We start from the raw sequence: 18,769 nt of genomic DNA, 5'->3' as shown, positions 1-18,769 counted from the left end.
CAGTTATTTATTTGGGATTTGGTACATAGTTGATATTTGCAACTTGTATTAATACAGTTTGTATTTTGAATAATTCAGTTCTTTGAGTATTTGTGGATGGGTATGTATGGATAGATACTTATAGATACATAAATTATATAAAATTTAGTTGCTGCCATTACACTGAGAATCTACTGTGGTAACTTTTTATCATGTTGATTTAAGTTTAAACAATTTTTTAAATAGCTTGATAAAATGTGGGAGAATTTGCACTAATAAGTGTTGGAAATTACGTGATTTTCTGGTTCTGATTCTTATAGCTCTCTAACACATAAAGCAATTATTCTTGCTACTATTAAATTAAGTCTAACTCTTAGGGTGGGGTAAGAATGAATCTTGTTGACCAGAAGAAAAATCATATGTGAATTACTAAAATCTCCTTAATTAAGGGTCATTATGGAAGTACACATAAAAATCCTTACTACTGAGTGAGTGAAATGGGAGCATTTCATTATATACTTTAACACGCGTGAACAGATAACAAAATAAACCTACAGTAAAGAGCATAATAAATGTGTGGCACGCTACCTGCTATAAAATAAAAAAAACTCTCTGTTTTTATTATCAGTCCATTTCTGTATACAACCCCTTTAGTAAAATCAGAGAAATGATCATCTAGTATATTTTTCATGAACTGAATTGAGGGGGAGGGAAATACTGAAGGTGAAGCCTCCTAAGTAAATATTTTTTAATATCACATAAAAATATACTGAGAGCTATAGCATTTACAGAAGGCACACACACATTTTTCTCTGATTCGTTATTTCAGCAGTAAAGAAATGCTGATGGGGTTTTTATTTTGAACACTAGTAATTTTTATTGCAAAACATTCTAAACGTTTTATTTTGTTCACCAGCCTTTCTGCCATGGCTTGTCGTTCCTAAAATAAGATGGTAAATGATCAACATTGCACCCCTTCTAAGGACATTTTTTTTCAAAGGAAATATTAAACCTGGTGGAAATATTTTAAACCTGTACCCAGTTACACAGTCCTTCTGAGAAATCAGGGAGTTTCTAAAAAATGACGTTCAGTTTCTAAAACAATGTTTCATCCACTTAGAGAAATACACTTAAGACACTAAGTTGTTTAATGCATGAGAAATTATCGGTTACCTAATAAGACAGAGCGAGCCAGAATTTGACGATGACTTAGATGTTTACAAAGTAGGAGATAGAGTTTGAGAACTGGACTGAAGAATGCAGTCAGTGATTGATGAAGTTAGTGTAGCACATTGCTGTGAATGTTAGAAGCTTGGAAAGCAGATTTGAAGATTTAAAACTACGTTCTTCATAAGGAAAAAAAATTCTAGTGCAATTAGGCTTTAAGCTTCTCTGAAAAGCTCTCCAGACGATTTTCCTCGATCAGCCTTTTTAATCGTGTTTTCTAAGGCAACATTTTATGGTAACACAGTGAAAAAAAGATTAATTTTATATAGTTTAGGTTGCATTCAGTGTGTTGTGCTTTATTATACAGTATGCCTTGTTGCCAGACGGTCCTATTCTGTGGTTTAAATCGTGCAAGGCAGGTTTCCATTTGTGCCTAAACAGCTGCTGTAGAATCCTCTGAGAGAAAAAAGGCAGAGCTTTGTAAGATGTTTTCCGCTTGCAGTTAAAAGCAAAGAAAAATCCCTTGCTACAGCTTTTGGCAGTCGCAAGAGGGAGCTGGGGGCTTGATCCACATATAGAGCACAAGATGCTGGTCTCTTATCGATACCCACCCCATCAGCTCTGCCAAAGCAAGCAGATGCAGCCCTTTGGCCAGTCCTGATTATAATCCTGTTTTCTTCTGTTTTAAATTCTGTCTTCTAAATAGCATCTACAGTATAGGAGTAGTTCCCTGTGTTCTGCTGTCATTTGATTACTCACTTTTAAAAACTGTATTTCTTGGGATTGCAATGAGAAATAGAAGAGAATGTGGTCACTGTCAAGAGGACTGGGGGGAAACTTCTGGATTCTGTTGAGCTCCAATTTCCATTGAGTTCAGAAAGTCTGGTCCTAAGGCTGGCACCCCAATTAGACTCACATTGAAGCTGCTGTCCCTCTCTATTTAAAAAAAAAAAGGTTTTCTCCTGAAATCTTATCAAGCTTCCAGGTCCTGCGTAGCACAGTGACATTCTGAAGAAAAGAAGATGACGGAAAGAAAACAAGAAAGGGAGGGCAGGGAAAGCAACTGGGATGGGGGGGGGAGTGTGCTCCCAGTAAAAATAAAAGGATTTAATAAACGGAGAGGGCAGAAGAGACAGGTGCAAAACATCATCAGCTTTCCACATGGTCCAGATTGCACACTGCACTGCTTTTGTGCATTTTCCTTTCCTTGTCTCCAGAAGATTGTCCTACTTTTCCAATCTTGGTCTCCTTCTCAGATTTTTTGTGGTAACAAAAACAATGGGGAAGGAGATGGAATCATCTGGGAGAATTACAAATAGTAGGCATTTTTTCCCTCAGCTCTCTCCCATGACATTCCATGAATGAAGCACAGTGGTTGCACAAGAAAAGGCTGTTTTAGAATCTCCCAGAGGAAGGCTGTGTCTGTTCACTTACAGAGAGAATAGAGCAACATTCCCAACAGTTTTTATTAGTTGTGGGTTTCTCCAGTCCATGACAGAAAATTTTTAGTGGTGCCAAGTGTCTAAATGTGTTCATTGCCCCTAAAAAGCTGGAGATTGCTGGGGATGATAGGCATTGGAGTTCAACATCTGGAAAGATGCAGATTTTCTATCCTTAATCAAGAATCAGCCTGCCTGAGAAATAAACTTATAAACTGTAGATTGCTTTACCATACTTAGCCATCTTTATAGCAACTTAGGCCGTGTAGGTCTATGTCTGAACAGGGATTTAAACCCTTACGGAGATAATTTTGAACTGTGATGTCTTCATGTCACTTTTCAAAGGCATGCTGGTTTACTCCCCCCCCCCTTTCTTAAATATCTCTTATCTAGTCAGGGTATTTTGACAGAAAGTTGCTTTTTAGATAAGGAGACTCTGAAATGCATTCTGGTGATCAGTGGGTTAGCTTAGCATGATTTACAGCACAGTGTAATCTCATGCATGTTTTCATGGAAAGAAGTGCCATTATGTTCACTGGGCTTTATTCCATGTACACATTGTGTCATTCTCTGCATGGTGCTATGATCCTGGGTTCAGTGGGCTTATTTACCTTTTATTTAGTTTATCTGCTGTGGCTGTATTGAGTAACTATAGCGCTTCGTAAAGATCTCCAAAATATTTAGGAGGTGCAATGAACTGGATTTTGCTGTATGTTCCAATGATAGCCAAGATAAATAGTTGAATCAGTTTGCCATACCAGTTGCTTTTATGTTGATAATGCATTTTTGTCAGCATGACCATTGCGCTAAAGAAGCTTCACTAGGATGCCAGGTGAAATGTCTACAAAAATCCTGAGCAATACCTCGGTATTGATCTCCTGGAGCAGGAGAACCTGACTGCTAAGTAGATCTGGGTTGCCTCTATTCCAAGAAATCCATAATAACTCACCGCTTCTCCAGATTGTCTCCTGATCCATACTTTAGTATGGATCTCCTGAAACCAGGAGAACCTGTCTACTAAGTATGTAGAAATGGTGAAGCTTATAAGCTTATATTGACCTGAATATTCTGTTGAAAGAAGAACAGATCTCAAACCATGTGAGGGATGCCTGATGAAATCTTAGATGCCAGGTGGGAGAGTGTAAGCAGGATTTCCATTTTTTTGAGGTGAGGTTTAGAGGTATAGCTTTATCCTAAAGTCACAAAGAGTTGAAGCGACTGAACGAATAAACAACAACAGACTTTTAATTAGCAGAGTAAAATATGCAAAATGATCGGATAATGAAAAGTTGTGACTTTATAGAACGTATATGCACGATTTAATTTTTTTATTTCGTTAATTTTTGTATATTTGGAATTAATTTACTTCAGTATTTTTATTTTAATGGTATGGACCTGGGGATGGATGTAATTGTAACAGAGGAGGGAGACGAGGGATGTAATTCTAACAGCAAGAGTGAAAGATGGGCTTAGAAGAGGCATGAAAGCCTGTCAGAGCTGGTTTCAGTAACCCCTTTCTATAACTATGACGATTGAATTTTTGGTTCTGGACCATCTAAACCAGTAGGACTTGATAAATGGCTTGAATATGCACAGAAAAGAGAAGTTGAATCAAAGACTGGGTATAAGATTGAGAGTCTAGGGGGACTGGAAAATTAGTAGTATTTTGTACAATCACGTAAAAATCTGTTGAAGAAACTTAGATACCCCTTATTTACTTACCCTTATTTACAAGTTAGAACTGAGATTTTAACAGGATTGCTGCAGCCATGGGATCAGGTAAGGCCACTTTACAAAGAAACATAAAGGAGAAGAATAGGGGTTAATTTTGTGGCATTTATGTTACATAAAGTAGCATGCACTGTGAAAGATGAAGAGAAGAAGTCAAAGAGGAAATAGAGAGGTGATGAGGGCAAGAGATTGGAAAAAGTCACACTACTATGAAAATAATAAAAGTGGGGCGGGGAGGTAGGTAGGCGGGCAAAAAGCTTAAGACTTCCTTGAATCAAGCCTGGCTCCTGATTATTACATGGATATGTCCAAATCGTATTTTGGGCAACAGTATGTAAGTGTGTTGCCATTGCCTTCTGTCAACCGTTAGTTAATTTGCTTTGCAGTTGACTGCTGTTTGAAAAGAAATGTGTTGTGCTCCACCAAAATTGTGGCTCCTGCTGCAGGTTGCAGTGATCAAAGAATGCATCTCTGCAGTGAGTCTGGCCACCTAATTGGCCATGTGGGGGTCCCCAGTACAGTTGCTGCTCCCAGCCATGCATATGACAAGAGACCTTGTTCCCGAGTTCGTAGGAGAATACTGGCAGTCTGTACAGAGGGAAGATCAGAGAACCATCTCTGAAACGAAGGAGGAAGGAGAACCAAGGGATGTAAGTTTGAATCTTCCTCTCCCTCCCATGCTTTTGCTCTTTTGCCCATTGAAAGGAGCATACTGGGCTCAAGAGGCCACTGTACTTTCCATCCCTGTCATACTTTTGACCTGTGAGATCAGCGGGAGAACCTGCCACCTTTCAGCAGCACTTGTGCTACTCTGGACATCAAGGTTGTCATTCATATTGCTTGGGCTGATATATGTCACTTCCACAGCTGCATCCAACTGGCGCCCTGTGAAATGTTGCTCATGCTCAAGGTGTACATTTTCATGAAACTGCTTAGGTGTCTGTCACATAAATCTGTCACTTGTACCTTTACAAACTTAGGAGTCATCCACAGACTTGTAGAATCCAAGGAATAGCCCTCTTTCCCTTGTTACCAGAGAATGTTCCCTGAATATTTCCATCTTGCCTGAAAGATCTGGGTTTAAGCTCCCCACGCTCCATTTTCTGCCCCATTAATCCATGTACTAGGCCCATGGAATAATGAAGAAAAGAAAGTTGCCTGTCATATGTTGATCCTTGGTCATCCCTCGAGGTGCTATACAAATCTAAGCCATTTTCATTTACTTGCCAGGTGTCAAAGCCTGGAAAGAACATTACAAACCCTGCAGAAAGTCTTAAAATGGCAGCTCCTATTCAGCCTGGCCTTTTGTTCCGTATTTTTTGGGCTCCTGAAAGGAGTGTCCCACTGTTCTAATTACAATAAATGGGTATATTTCATGTATTCTGTATTTCGTGTGTTCTGTGGAATACTAGGAGGGGGGGAACATAAAAGAAGATAAATATTTTATAAATGTAAAGGGAAAATGTCTCTGCTATAGCTACAAAGGAGAAAAATTAGTAGTACTGAAAAGCTACTATCAGCAAAGATATCCATGTTTTTTCTCAACATTCTAAAAATATATTTTGAAACATTTTAAGCAAATCACTGCATTGGACAAGAAGATGCAGATGAGACAACTGGTGTCTGGATCCTCAACATGGCAGCCTTGGAACTTACGTAGCCCAGACACATCCCTTGCTGCCTGCCAGGTTCCATGCACCAACTGATTTTATTTTGTGCTATTTCTATTACTCTCATTAAAAAAGATAAAAAGAAATCCAGCACGTTTTGAAGCCAAGTTCCAGCCATAATCTTATTTCCAAGAATGGTTCTGTGACCCTGAATCTAGCGCAAAGGCAGTCTTCAAAAAGAAAACTATATGGGGCTACCACCATTGTTTTCTTTGGAATTGTGCCCACCTGCCCAGAAGAAAAGGAAGTAAACTGAGGTGGCAGACAGGAAGGAATCTTATTTGTTCGCCTTTCATAAATGAGTGTTTTGTAATTAGCCACACCCAAATGGTAGCCATTTGGTCAGTGTGCCTATAAGATGTGAGTGTGTCTTTAATATGCTTGCTCAAAAAGGTTGGGGTTCCCTGTTGTAGAATTTAGCATGGATATAGTTACACAGCAAATCATGACTTTCACATTGTTTTTTGCCAACTTCTCTACCTCGATGAAATCCCGCAAACTGGAAAATTCAGCTTATTTTTTACTGTTTCTGCAAATTGTAATCCTCAAATATCCAAATTCAGTATTCTGGTTCAAATATGAATTCAGTGAGACTTGTTCCTTAATAAATGGGCTTAAGATAATTCACAACTTTAAATAATGGTGATTATTTGGCTTACTGATTAATGCCTGTAACTGTGTAGTTTTCCTTCTTAGTTTTGGCAACTCGTGTTCTATGCGTTTCTTCCAGCATATCCAGAATCCGATTATTCTGCTTGACCCAGCTCACCTTACAGTTAGGCAAAGGGGGTGGTGATAGCTGCCTTTGACACTATCATTATATAGCGTTTGTCATTTTTAGAGCCGGTTTGGTGTAGTGGTTCAGACACTAGACTAGAAACCGGGAGACCATGAGTTCTAGTCCTGCCTTTGGCACAAAGCCAGCTGGGTGATCTGGGTCCAGTCACTCCCTCTCGGCCCTAGGAAGCAGGCAGTGGCAAACCACTTCTGAAATCTTGCCAAGAAAACTGCAAGGACTTCTCCAAGCAATTACCAGGAGTCAGTGCTGACTCAGGCACAAAAAAAAAAGTATTTTTATCCTCAACATGGAGCAGCGATGAGATCTTAGGAACCAAGATTCCTTGAAAGACTTTTGGTATGTGACTTTGACTAAAGCATAGCACCTCAGGCAGTAAAATATTGGGCCACTCACTCCTGCTGTTCGTTATCAGAACAAGTACACCTCTATTAGTTCCATCCTTGTTATCTCTTTGCCAGGCTCCCCTCTTCTTTTTTTTTCTACAGTATTGTATAATTTCTGTCATCTTCATAATAGCAAACAGGGACTTGGATTCAGAGATGTCTTCTGCTTGCACAAAGCAGCCTCACTAGATTCTTCTTATTTCCCTACCCTGCAGCCCCCTTTGCTCCATTCTCTTCCTGCCACGGATGTTTCATTGCACAAGCAGTATTCCACTTGTTTGTTTTGAAATCTAACTTATTATTGGTGTTCTTTTCTGTAATACTGTATGCACATATCTGCTGTGCATTTGTATTGGGAATGATGGCTAAATGAAGTAGCCATCCAGAATGCCATCCAGAATTTTAGAGGTAAAATTTGGGTGAAATCTTCTTTTTTATCATCAGCATAGGGGGGAAAAAACCCAATATATTTGCTTTGATTGGCCTGGAGAAAAGAAGGAAGAGAAGGAGAATGGATGCCTGTGTTATCCATTAAAAGATAAGAGTCTCCTTTGAATTAAGCTTGGCTCCCAGTGTCTTCATAGAGATTCTCCAAGTATAGTTTTTCAACTTCTCAATCCTGGGATTTTCTGGTGATTGAGTGCTGACCAAATCTGACCCTGCTTAGCATTTTGAGATCAGCCAACATTGCTTACTTGGTTTTCTTTCTTAGAGAACAGGGAATTCTTTTACTCACAATAGATGGTTGGTAATGCTAGAGACCATCTACTATCCCTTTTTAGTACACTGAATAAGCTGATTTCCTTAAGCCTGCTGTATATAGCTTTCTCAATTAGAAGAATGTAATATATTTTTGGTTCCTCCCAATTTTTTCCTGGAATTTAATATGATGTGGCTGATGGTAAACCATGATCTCTATAGGGCATGTAAATTGGTTAAAAGTATTTGAATAATCTTCTCTTGGGCCACACTAGAAGATCTCACTGTCACATTGAGCAATCATGATCTCTGCATATGGTGTATTTGCAAAAGCAGAGCAAAGCCAAACTTTCAAAAAAGCATTGTTGTCGTTAATATGATTACAGTGTAGTTATATGGTAATAAAAGGTAATTCAGCTATTCAATTGATGCAGATACTGTACCATATATATTTATTCGCAGGCTATGTGACTGGCTGTCAGCGTGTTTTCTTCTCATCAGTTAATCATATCTACTTACACCAGTCAAGCATTTGTCAAAGAAGATACCTTTCTTGCCACAGACAAAAAAATGCTTATAAGGTGGTTTGGCCAGCTGATGTTTCTCCTGCTCATCCAGTTCCTAAGGTACTGTAATTTCTATTGTTCTATTGATCCTTTCTCCAGTCAATATAGAGGTTCGTCAGATGAACGATCAAGTACATTCACTCCCAACAATTAGGAGTTTGAATCATGATTTTGCTTGGTGGAACATTGGTGCACAAAGGGTTCTAGTCCCTGCTATGCTAAAGAGGGTTTCTATCAATTGCTCAACCAGTTTCAGCCTGATACTCCTGCTGCTATGGCCCAAATACGACTTTTTTGTTAGCCTCTTGTTTAAAAATTGGTGCAACTGGTTATAAATCATGTAAATGGGAATTGACCATACATCAGCAATTCTTTTTACGTGCATTTTTAAAATCGCAAATCTAAAAACAGTTCTATCCACCATAAGCTTTATTGATTAGCATGCTCCCAGCTAAACAAGTTCGTATTAAAATGTTGTTCAACTGTCACGATATATGTCTTAACAAGCTAATTATTATATTGCTTAAAACAAGTAATAGAAAAATGGCTACATAACGTATTTCAAACAACTGGTATACTTCATTGTTTGAATCTTGATTCAGAAAGATTCTTAGAAAATGCACGGTGATATTGCTGTTTTCTTGTTTCATATTCATTAAAAATACTTACTTGAGCTGTGATGGCTTTGATTATTGAGGTTGTGCTCTGTGTGTGTGTGTGTGTGTGTGTGTGTATCTCCTGAGTTATAAACTTCATTGAGTGGTGTTTGACCCCTGAGGAGTACAAGGATAGGTTCTTGTTTTCTTTGCAGTAAGCTGATGAAAGTGAACTGTCACTGCCATCTTCTCACTTTTTTTTTAAACAATTTCTGAGCCTAGTCTAAAGCCTGGGATGGGAGATTTTTTTCAGGTTTGGAGGGTTGTGAGATTGGGAATGGGAATGGCTTGCCTCTCAGAGGATTCTGGCTTGTGTCGCCCCTCAGTGCTGAATGTTGGAGTGAAAAAAATATAGTCATGTCTCTTCCAATGTCATGATCAGCGAGCCTCATATGGCCCTCCAGAAGATTCAGAAGCTCAGGTGTAACCCCTGACCTCTCCGAAATTACCTGTCCGCAGTGGAAGAAATTTGATGGGTATGGGGTGTGTTACAGTGTGGATGTGGATGTAAAAAGGATGTATTCCGTCCCCCATGAGTCTCTGAACTACACAGCTGTACTTTCTCTGGTGATTAGGTACTGCTGAACTATGAGAAGGAAGAATAAAATAGTCTCCTGCCCACCGAGAAATTGAACACTGCAGTACCACTGTGGTGTAGGCATTACACCTATCCTAGGAGAGATCTAGTTTCATCCACACTCAGTCATGGAAGCGCCCAGTGACTTCAGGCTTTGTTCACCACCTTGAGCCCCTGGAGGAAAGGAAGGATAGAAATCTAACTCACAAATTAATAAATGAATAAAATACAGGCCAGTGTTGAGGTCTAATATCTTTCGTGTTAGAAACCTAACAGATCAAGAATATTTTTATTTATAAAATTCTATACACATACACACACACAGGCATATAAAGACACACATCCATATCCATAGACCTGTACACACTTTCTATGTGATATGTGTGCAAGGGTTTAGAATAATGCTGGAGGAAAACAAACTGCTACATTGGTAGTTCTGTTCTACACCGAGAACAGAATTTTGATCCATTTTTATGGGATTAAGGATTTATGCAAACAGGTTAGGATTTCTCCTTGGTTCATATATCAGTTCAGAACTCTGTGAAGTTAGCTGGCTTGTTTTGAAAATGTGGATTTTTTTTTTTTAAAGGCAAACTAGAAGTGAGAATACCATTAGGTACCTTTGGTCTGAGTGAAAAGCTGCTGTGATATCCTGAATTTCGGTGCTGTAGGGCTAACTGGCTCTGCAAGTTGCCAGTAACAAGCAATGTTAAGTTCAAAAGGGCAGTGGGACAAATTCTGAGGCAGCCTTCAGGGTTTGCCCTGATGGCTTAGGAAGGTCACTCAGACAACCAAAAGGGCAGGCTGAAGCAGGGGGCTGTATCTGAGAAAATGATCCCATTGTCATGCTCCGTGTTCTGATCTCCATTTTTGTTCCTTTTTTTTCCCAAGCATATAAAGCAGCCAGACTATGTGACGACAGGCGTTCTGCCTGACTTGGGGGACGAAATAGACCTTAAGAATGAAGATCAGATTCAACTGCTTCGTCAGGCTTGTCGGCTGGCCCGTCATGTCCTGCTTCTGGCTGTGAGGAGTGTAAAGGTAACACAAATTTGGCAGCTCCTGGCTTTACTTTTTGAAATTTTGCAGAGATTTTGTTTTTCAGTTTCATGTATGTATGTATGTATTTAATTGTTTTATTGTACATCATAAACACTGCGGACTGATTGCAATAGAATTCTTACCTTCAACATGCTTGATTCAACATAACCAGCTTGATTATTCATAAGTTACCCTCCTTGGCCCATCTTCCCCTGATCTATATCTACACAAAAGAACCCAAATCCAATTTCAGTATATGCCATGAAAATTAAGCAGCTTTTCACATGTTTATTTTATTTTGCTTTTATATTGGGAACATTTGAATTTCTGGCCTTCACACTGTGGAAGGCCAGAAAGAGACAACGGTTTGTGCCTGTGAGAATATGGAATTCTGCTGTCTTGACTACAGTATTGGAAAAAAGAATAAGAGCTTGTCGTTATAAACTGAACAATTAAAACCACATTATTAAACTCTGGCTTTGCTCTCAGATTCAAAGCTGAGTAGAATTTATTATGTATTTGAAGCTTTGTAAAACCCTTGTGGCTTTAATAATAGTCAGGGATTGGTGTCCAATTCTTTTGAGTAAATATATCAGCAATTTGTGTTACTTATCTGTGTGTGAAGGCAGATGAGAAGCTCTGTTGTTTGGTCACAAGCAGATTCTTTGTTCAAACTTGCTGATTTCCAGCTGTATAGGTATATACAATGGATTGGTTTATACAGGACTGTTTTTCTAGAGATTTTTCTGCCTTCCCCCTCCTCCAGACATATTCTGTATTTGTAACCTGTTTGTAAGGCATAATGTCTGTACCATTTATTACATTAAATATATAAGAAAAATTGCAAGCACAATGAAAAAACAATCACATTTAAAAACAACGCACATTATTAATGCATTTATATCCCACATTTTTTCCCCAGATTTTGCAAAGCAGCATACAGGAGGTCTCCTCTCATTTTATCCCCACAACAATCCTGTGGGGTAGGTTTGGCTGAGAGTGACTAACCCAAATTCATCCAATGATCCCCATGTCCTAGTGAAGAGCTGAACCTGTCCAATACCTTAACTACTATTCCACATAAGTTGATGATGATACTATGGCAATATTTTAAAATGACATGTTTTAGCTTTTCCAAAGAAGCTTTGGGGCCAGAGAAATGTAAGAAGCCCTACATGCTTCCTTCCTTCTGCACTGCAAGCCAGATTAATATCTCATCATTCATAAGCTGAGGATACTCTTTCAAAATTGTAAAGTGAAGAATGTGCATCAAGGTTTCTATAACTAATAAATACTCAGGGACCAAAAGGCTATCTAATCTAATCCCCAAGGTTCATAATTTTAGCATGATGACAGATTTTAAATGATGAATTTTGCAGTTCTTCTTTGCATGGAATGGGCAGAAAAAGAACTTGGTAGTGGGAAATGGCTCTGCTTGTCTTAATCAAAACATTGCAAAGTTCCATTCATATAATCGAAATAGCAAACATGACTGTGTTTGAGCTTTGTTGAGCTATCCTTTAGGCAGAAATTATTATCAACAAATCAACTGATACTATGTAGCCAGAAGAGGGGCAGAGATGGAAAACAGAAATGGAGAGTGGAGGGCAGTGTAGAAGAAGATGAATTTGAATGAGCAGCATGAGCCTGTCAAGATGTAAATGTAACCTAAAGAAGTTTCTAGTGAAGATGAAAGGAAAATAGGAGCTAGAAGAGAGAACAAAAAAAGAAGAGTCAGATGGCTGAAATGACAAGCACTTGAGTATGTCAAGCAGCTGGATTAAGGACCAAAACGAAAGGTACAGGATATGAATGATGAAGCCCAAGAAGAATATTGAAGTAATGGAGATGAGGCTTCATAAAACAGTGAAACAAGGTTTTAGCTATGACACGGGAAAGGTAAGGACCAATTTTTCCAATACTCCAAAGATGAAAACAAAAAGTTTGAATGACAGACTGGCTGGATAGAAAAATTAAGATGAGAATTGAATGTTACACAGAGGTTATTGACTTGAATAGGTGAAGAATTAACTATCTTAAGAATGAAACAAAGGTATGTAAAAAGGTACTGTTAGCTGGAAAAAGCAAAAACAGTAAACATCTCAGTGAAGTTCAGATGCTGTGATAAACACGCTTAAGGAAAAACAACAGCCAAAGCCAAACTTACAAAAGAAATTAAAGGATTGTTGAAATCAAAAGAGGAGGGGGGGAAATCTAATGTAAGGAAAGAATATAGAAATGTAAGAAGAATAGTCAAGAATTTGAGTTCAACTAAAGGACCCTAGCAGTTCGAAAACATGCCAATATGAGTAGATTAATAGGTACCGCTTCGGCGGGCAGGTAACGGTGTTCCGTTTAGTCATGCCGGCCACATGACCACGGAAATGTCTACGGACAAACGCCGGCTCTTCGGCTTTGAAACGGAGATGAGCACCGCTCCCTAGAGTCGGACACGACTGGACTTAATGTCAAGGGAAACCTTTACCTTACCCTAAAGGAAGGAAATATATGGAGTGGGTAATGGACAATTATAAGCTGACATTTTAAAATATGTGTTCTGAATTGGGGAAAAACAGATAAAAATCACAGAATTCAAACACAAGGAATAGAAGAGAAGTTAAAAGAAAAATTGCAGCAACAGGAGAGAGAAAGCTTTGCACAGAAGCACTGATGTGGGTAGATGCCATTCCATCAGCAGATGTATGCCATTAGACACAATCCTAAACCTTGGTGACTTTGGCCTTGGAAACTCAGCAAGCTTTACTAATGTTAGTACTTGGATAGAAGACCATCAAGGAATTCCAGACTGTGGGCTAGAAGAGAAAATTTTCAAAAAGTATATCCCAGAAGAAGACAAGGGGAAGCCTACATACTGTTGTCAAGAAAACTGTATGGATGAATCCATTGGTAACCAAGCCTAGGGCTTGAGTCAGGGTTATCTTTATTTTTTATATAAGTGGAATGGAGTCAAACAACAACCCACATGATGTTAAAAACATTCAAGAAGTGGGAAGAACAGGGGAAAAATAGCAGATCTTACAACGGAAGGGATAAACATTTTTGGATGAATAGTCTATTAACATAAGATGAACTTAGAAGTTTGCCTTAGAAGGAAAGGCTTTGTTAAGTGACAGTATAAACAACCAAAAGAAGAGAAAGGAGTTGCATGTTTATATAATAAGATAGAATAAAAGAAGAAGAATGGATGAAGAGGGACTTGAAATAGGAGTGATGAGTGGGAATGACAATAAAATGGTATCGTATGTTTCATTTTGCTGATTCCTCTTCAGCATTCCATTTCACCACCCATACCTTTTTGCAAGATAATGAATAAGCGGTAAGGCATTCAGACAGATGGATTTGTATCCCTTGTTTTCTGCTTTTCTTTTCCATCATTTCATATCTCCACTCCTCCGTAGGTTGTGTACAGAAGGGGGGACTTTGATGGTTCTTGGAAAATATGCTTTGTACTTCTGCAAACTTCAGGGTTTCCTCGAGCATGCCGAGTTCCCCCTCTGGTTTCTCTGCAAACTAATTTTGACTCCATCTTTCTTGGCGTGGGACACAGAGTTTTCTATTAGAGGGAATGATATCCAGCAAGAACTGCATGAAATAATACAAAAGGGAAAAAAGGGAACACCAAAAGGAGAATAATTTAACCCTTTCCCCTTCCTTCATTTTCTCTATAAAGTTGCCCCATTAGAACTGTTACTTGGCCTATTAGTAAAACCATTCTACCAGTTAGGATGAAGTTTTTTTAAAATGATGGCTCTAAAACCATCTGATAAATTGATGACCTAAGCAGTTTCTTCAAAGCTTGTGAGTGTCCTAACAGTCAGGAACCACGCTGAGACGAGGAGTAGGTCTCTAGTGTTTATTACTGCTACATAAGACAGAAAATCCTAACAAACTGAAGAAGCGTGGGAAAACCCAGACAGATAAACCCCAAAGGTTAAGGCGGGTCTGATCTGTGTCTCTTTGAATGGCTGCTTAATTCCTCAGTACTACGCATGCGTTTTCCCCCCTGGATAGGGGCCCCCTCCTGCTCGCCATCAGTACTCATGACAGTGAGGGCTTGCAGTTCTTTAAAATACATGGTGTCATACACTGAAAACTGAAAACTCATTCCTTTCAAGATCATGTTTGAGTCACTGCCAGTCACTGGATCAGAACTCTTCATCAAAATCCAAATCTGAAATATTTTGTTCATTTTAGATCTGTGTTTGACTAGAAAGGATACTTGATGAATTCCCTATGTCAAGCTGGTGTTGAAAGCACTATTGTTTTAACATGTTGATCTAGAACAGCCAAAGTCTTGATGCAAAGCCCCGGGGATTATGTATGAAAAAAATCACAACAAAAGCAGTAGGTGAAAATCTACTAATGTTACTTTACCTGCTTTAAAATGAAATATACACATTTGCTAATATTGCATTGAACAAATAATACAATATTAATACTGAACCTAGGGTTTCATATACTACTCTGGTTCTCAGCAACAGTATATTGCGATTTCCAAACAAAATCCATTGAAAAATATTAATCCTACTGTCTTAGCTGTTTTTAAAAATCACTTGGATTATTTAAACTTGAACTTCTTTAAAACTGGATGTGAGTTTTGTGTAAAATTTCTAAGAGATATTTTAGTTTATAACAGAAGATTTTTTATATGTTTTTGAAATTGGCAGAAGAAAAAAAGAGAAAGGGAAAAATGTATAAGGGAAAGGAAAGTAAGAAAGGAGAAGGTGGGATACAGGATTTGACCACGATCCCTAGACTGGAGTTAAAATGGAGGAGAAAAAAATAATAAGACAGATTAAAAAATATGAATCCAATTTTAAAGGTGCATGGGCTACAATTAAATCTCTCCCATTTTCATCTGCAAAAACAATTTCCACAATGGCAAGCAAATGTGGCATTGGATTCCATTCTAAGCCCTGAATGTTAAGGAGGATGTTAATGGAAGATATATGTTGGCCAACAGTGTTTTAGAAGATAGGATGATTTCTTTGATATGTATTTATCTACCAAAACACTCAGCTGTGTTATTTAATGTAATTATTGGATTTGATGAAGGAGAAATCATGATGGTAGGTGACTTTAACAGAATATGTCATGCTGCTAAAGACAGTAAACACATTCCCCAGATTAAAAAAAAATTGTTTGGAAAACTTCCAGTTTATTGAATTACTATGTTTCTACTGCTCTCAGATATACTGTACATCATACTTACACAGGAATATATTTGATTCTGGTAGATTTATCGTAGCATTAGAAGAGTTGAACAAATCTCCTATATTATCATCCTACACCCCCTTAATTTTGTGAATCAAAATCCAAGATTCAGCCTGCCTGCAAACGGAAATTAAATCCATTTCCATTAAAGAAATAAAAACAGAAATAACTGAAATATTGAAAGAAGTCTTACCATTAAGTGATACTGGTCAAGTTACTCAATTTCTAATGCTGGGTATAAATAAGGCATAGATGTTGTCATTTCTTCTGACTAAAAGAAATGCAGAATCAAAGACAGCTGTAATAAAATAATTCAGTTTTGGGACAGAACATATAATGTTTGAATCTTTGAAAACAAAAGAAGTAGAAATTTATAAAATTGTAAACTTTACATAAGCAAGTTAGGTCTTGAGCTTTACCAAACAGATATATTTGGCAAAACGCAGGATAAATTGTTTGGTACAGATTGCATGTGTAACAAATCAGCAAAAGAAGAGGCTCATTTCATCAATATTATCTTAATGCAGTCTAATGGAAACTTAATAAATACATAGCCTCTTTTGAGGAATGATGCATCATATAATATGTAAAGTAAAATAATTCTGTTTTTTTTAAAATCAAAATTAAGATTTAAAAAGTTTTTTCTTAAAAAGAAAAAATTAAATCACTAAAGAGTTTAGTTTTAAATAAAATTCCCGGTCTTTATAGCTTTCCAGCTAAATTTGGTAAGCATAGATACTTTACTCTCTGACCACACTTGAATTATGCACAGAATGAGCAAAAAATAGAACTCACCCATACACCAGAAAGGACCCTAATTTTCCACAAAGGGTTTAAAACAGGATTATAACATGCGTACAACATTTATTCCAAGACTGAATAGAATTAACTGCTATGTCCAGTTAATAATGTCATTGAAAATAGATATATTGTATACCAGTTCTTTCCTTTATAAAATGCCACAGTGAGATTCCTTATGTTTCCCATTCCATGGCTGGAGACAGGTCTCCAAACTCAAAAGGAAAAATCAGATGCTGGATATGCCTCTCAATTTCCATAGCTGGTTTCTGCCAAAATCAGGTAATCTCAGCTCTGGAAATGGGGTGTGGTTGGGTTGGCAGCAGGAACCTGGATCCAAAAGATTCTAAAACTATCCTACCTATAGTAAAATATCCCTGCTGGGGATATTTAAGAGAGCAGGAATATTTAAACCAATTTTCAACCTGATCTATACTTTTCCATATCATTCCCCACAGTGAGAAGCAAACGGAGAAAAAAAAAAGATCCCTTCCAAGAAGAAAGTAATGCCATTTTACATCTGCCTTGCCAATGTGCACCCATCAGTGGACCGGATTTTTCAGAGTAGCCCAACTTTTAGAATTTCTTTTAATTATGGAGACCATCTGTGCTGGAAATCCCTGTGGCTTTCCATACTAAATCCTCCTTACTAAGGAGGCTTTTGATAGACCTGAATGATAAATATATTTACCTTCCACAAATTTATTATGCTAAACTCTTATTTAATTGTGCAAGGCATTACAATATTACAGATCCTGTTTTCAGTCCTTTTCCTAACGGTCCCTAGTGTGGAATCTGCCTTTTTTCCTAGCTGCTGCACTTTGAGTTCACATCTTCATTGCCCTGCCCAATATTTTGTTCTTGATTAGTTATAGACAACTCAGACCACCATCATTGTATATTTAAAGTTAGAGCCGTTTGCCCCAGCATGTGTGTATTTAGACTGAACCACATTTACCACTCAATTGATTATTCACCCAATTTGAAGAGATTCTTCTGGAGCTCTTTGCATTGCTTTTGGATTTTACCACCCTGAATGATTTGTTAAAATTTGCAAACTTGGCTTGCTCATGGCTTCCTCCTCAGTCAAGATCATTTATGAACAAGTTAAGAAGCACAGCTCCCAATACAGCTGCTCAAGGGATTCTGTTTCTTATTTCCTTCCAGTGAGAAAATTGGCCATCTATTACTACTCTTTGTTTTCTGCTTTTAGCCAGTTAGCAGTCCAGTCCTTTTATAGCACGATTGCTAAGTTTACTCAAAAACTTTGATGGGGATATTTGCTGTAAGTGTAGAGCCATTTGCTAAAAATTATTAGAGAGGGTCATATTATTAAATTATATTAAATAACATGTATTATATGCAGGTGATTAAATCAACGCCTAGTGTCTTGCAACATCATGTAAAGTTGCAGGTTATAAATTAAACAGAGCCACAATGAAGTTAATGGAAATAAATATTTAAGACTGCGACAGTGGAAAACTGTCAGATTGAATAACTTAAAATGGTCAAGCAAGCCTGAAATGTTCAGAACTACATACCCTAAATTATGCATATTTATGGGGGGAAATTTGAGTGAGATGGGCGGTGACAAAATTTGAAATATAAACAAATAAAATAAATAAATAAAAATACACACGAGCACGCTTGGCTTCACAATGTTGTTTGATAAAAATGATACAGCTATCAAAACATTACCATGCTGCAAAAACCTTCCAATTGAGATATCCTTAAAGACCTGGCATCCTGGCAAAATATATTAACTGATTTTATATGATCAGATAAGAAACTGAAGTAGAACTTGCAATACAGGAAAGGCTGAAACCTAAAAGACTCATGTTAGGTGCAAATATTCCACAATATGATTCTGTAATGAGATAATTGTAGGAGTAAGGCTGATCACTTAAAACCAAGGGCATGCAATCCTTTTCAGCCAAAGATTGTGTTTACCTTCTGATGGCATGCCAGGGATCACATTCTAACAAGTGGATGGAGCCAGAACAAACAATGTGAAGCGTGAAAGGTCCCC

General features: G+C 37.8%; 1 protein-coding gene across 4 annotated transcripts in view; it reads left to right on the top strand.

Moving 5' to 3' along the window:
• METAP1D (methionyl aminopeptidase type 1D, mitochondrial) overlaps nucleotides 1–18,769 on the top strand; it is a 75,684-nt gene that overhangs the window by 28,241 nt on the left and 28,674 nt on the right. For 3 of the 4 annotated variants that reach the window (XM_063318180.1, XM_063318178.1, XM_063318179.1), the window contains exons 2-3: nucleotides 8,330–8,493; nucleotides 10,558–10,707. In XM_063318180.1, the coding sequence (XP_063174250.1) occupies nucleotides 8,330–8,493; nucleotides 10,558–10,707 (314 nt within the window). The remainder of the gene's footprint in view (nucleotides 1–8,329; nucleotides 8,494–10,557; nucleotides 10,708–18,769) is intronic. The other variant, XM_063318181.1, reaches the window with a different exon arrangement.

The sequence above is a fragment of the Candoia aspera genome, chromosome 1 (assembly GCF_035149785.1).
Source record: "Candoia aspera isolate rCanAsp1 chromosome 1, rCanAsp1.hap2, whole genome shotgun sequence".
Taxonomy (NCBI): domain Eukaryota; kingdom Metazoa; phylum Chordata; class Lepidosauria; order Squamata; family Boidae; genus Candoia; species Candoia aspera.
This window is presented reverse-complemented; position numbering and strand designations above follow the sequence as displayed.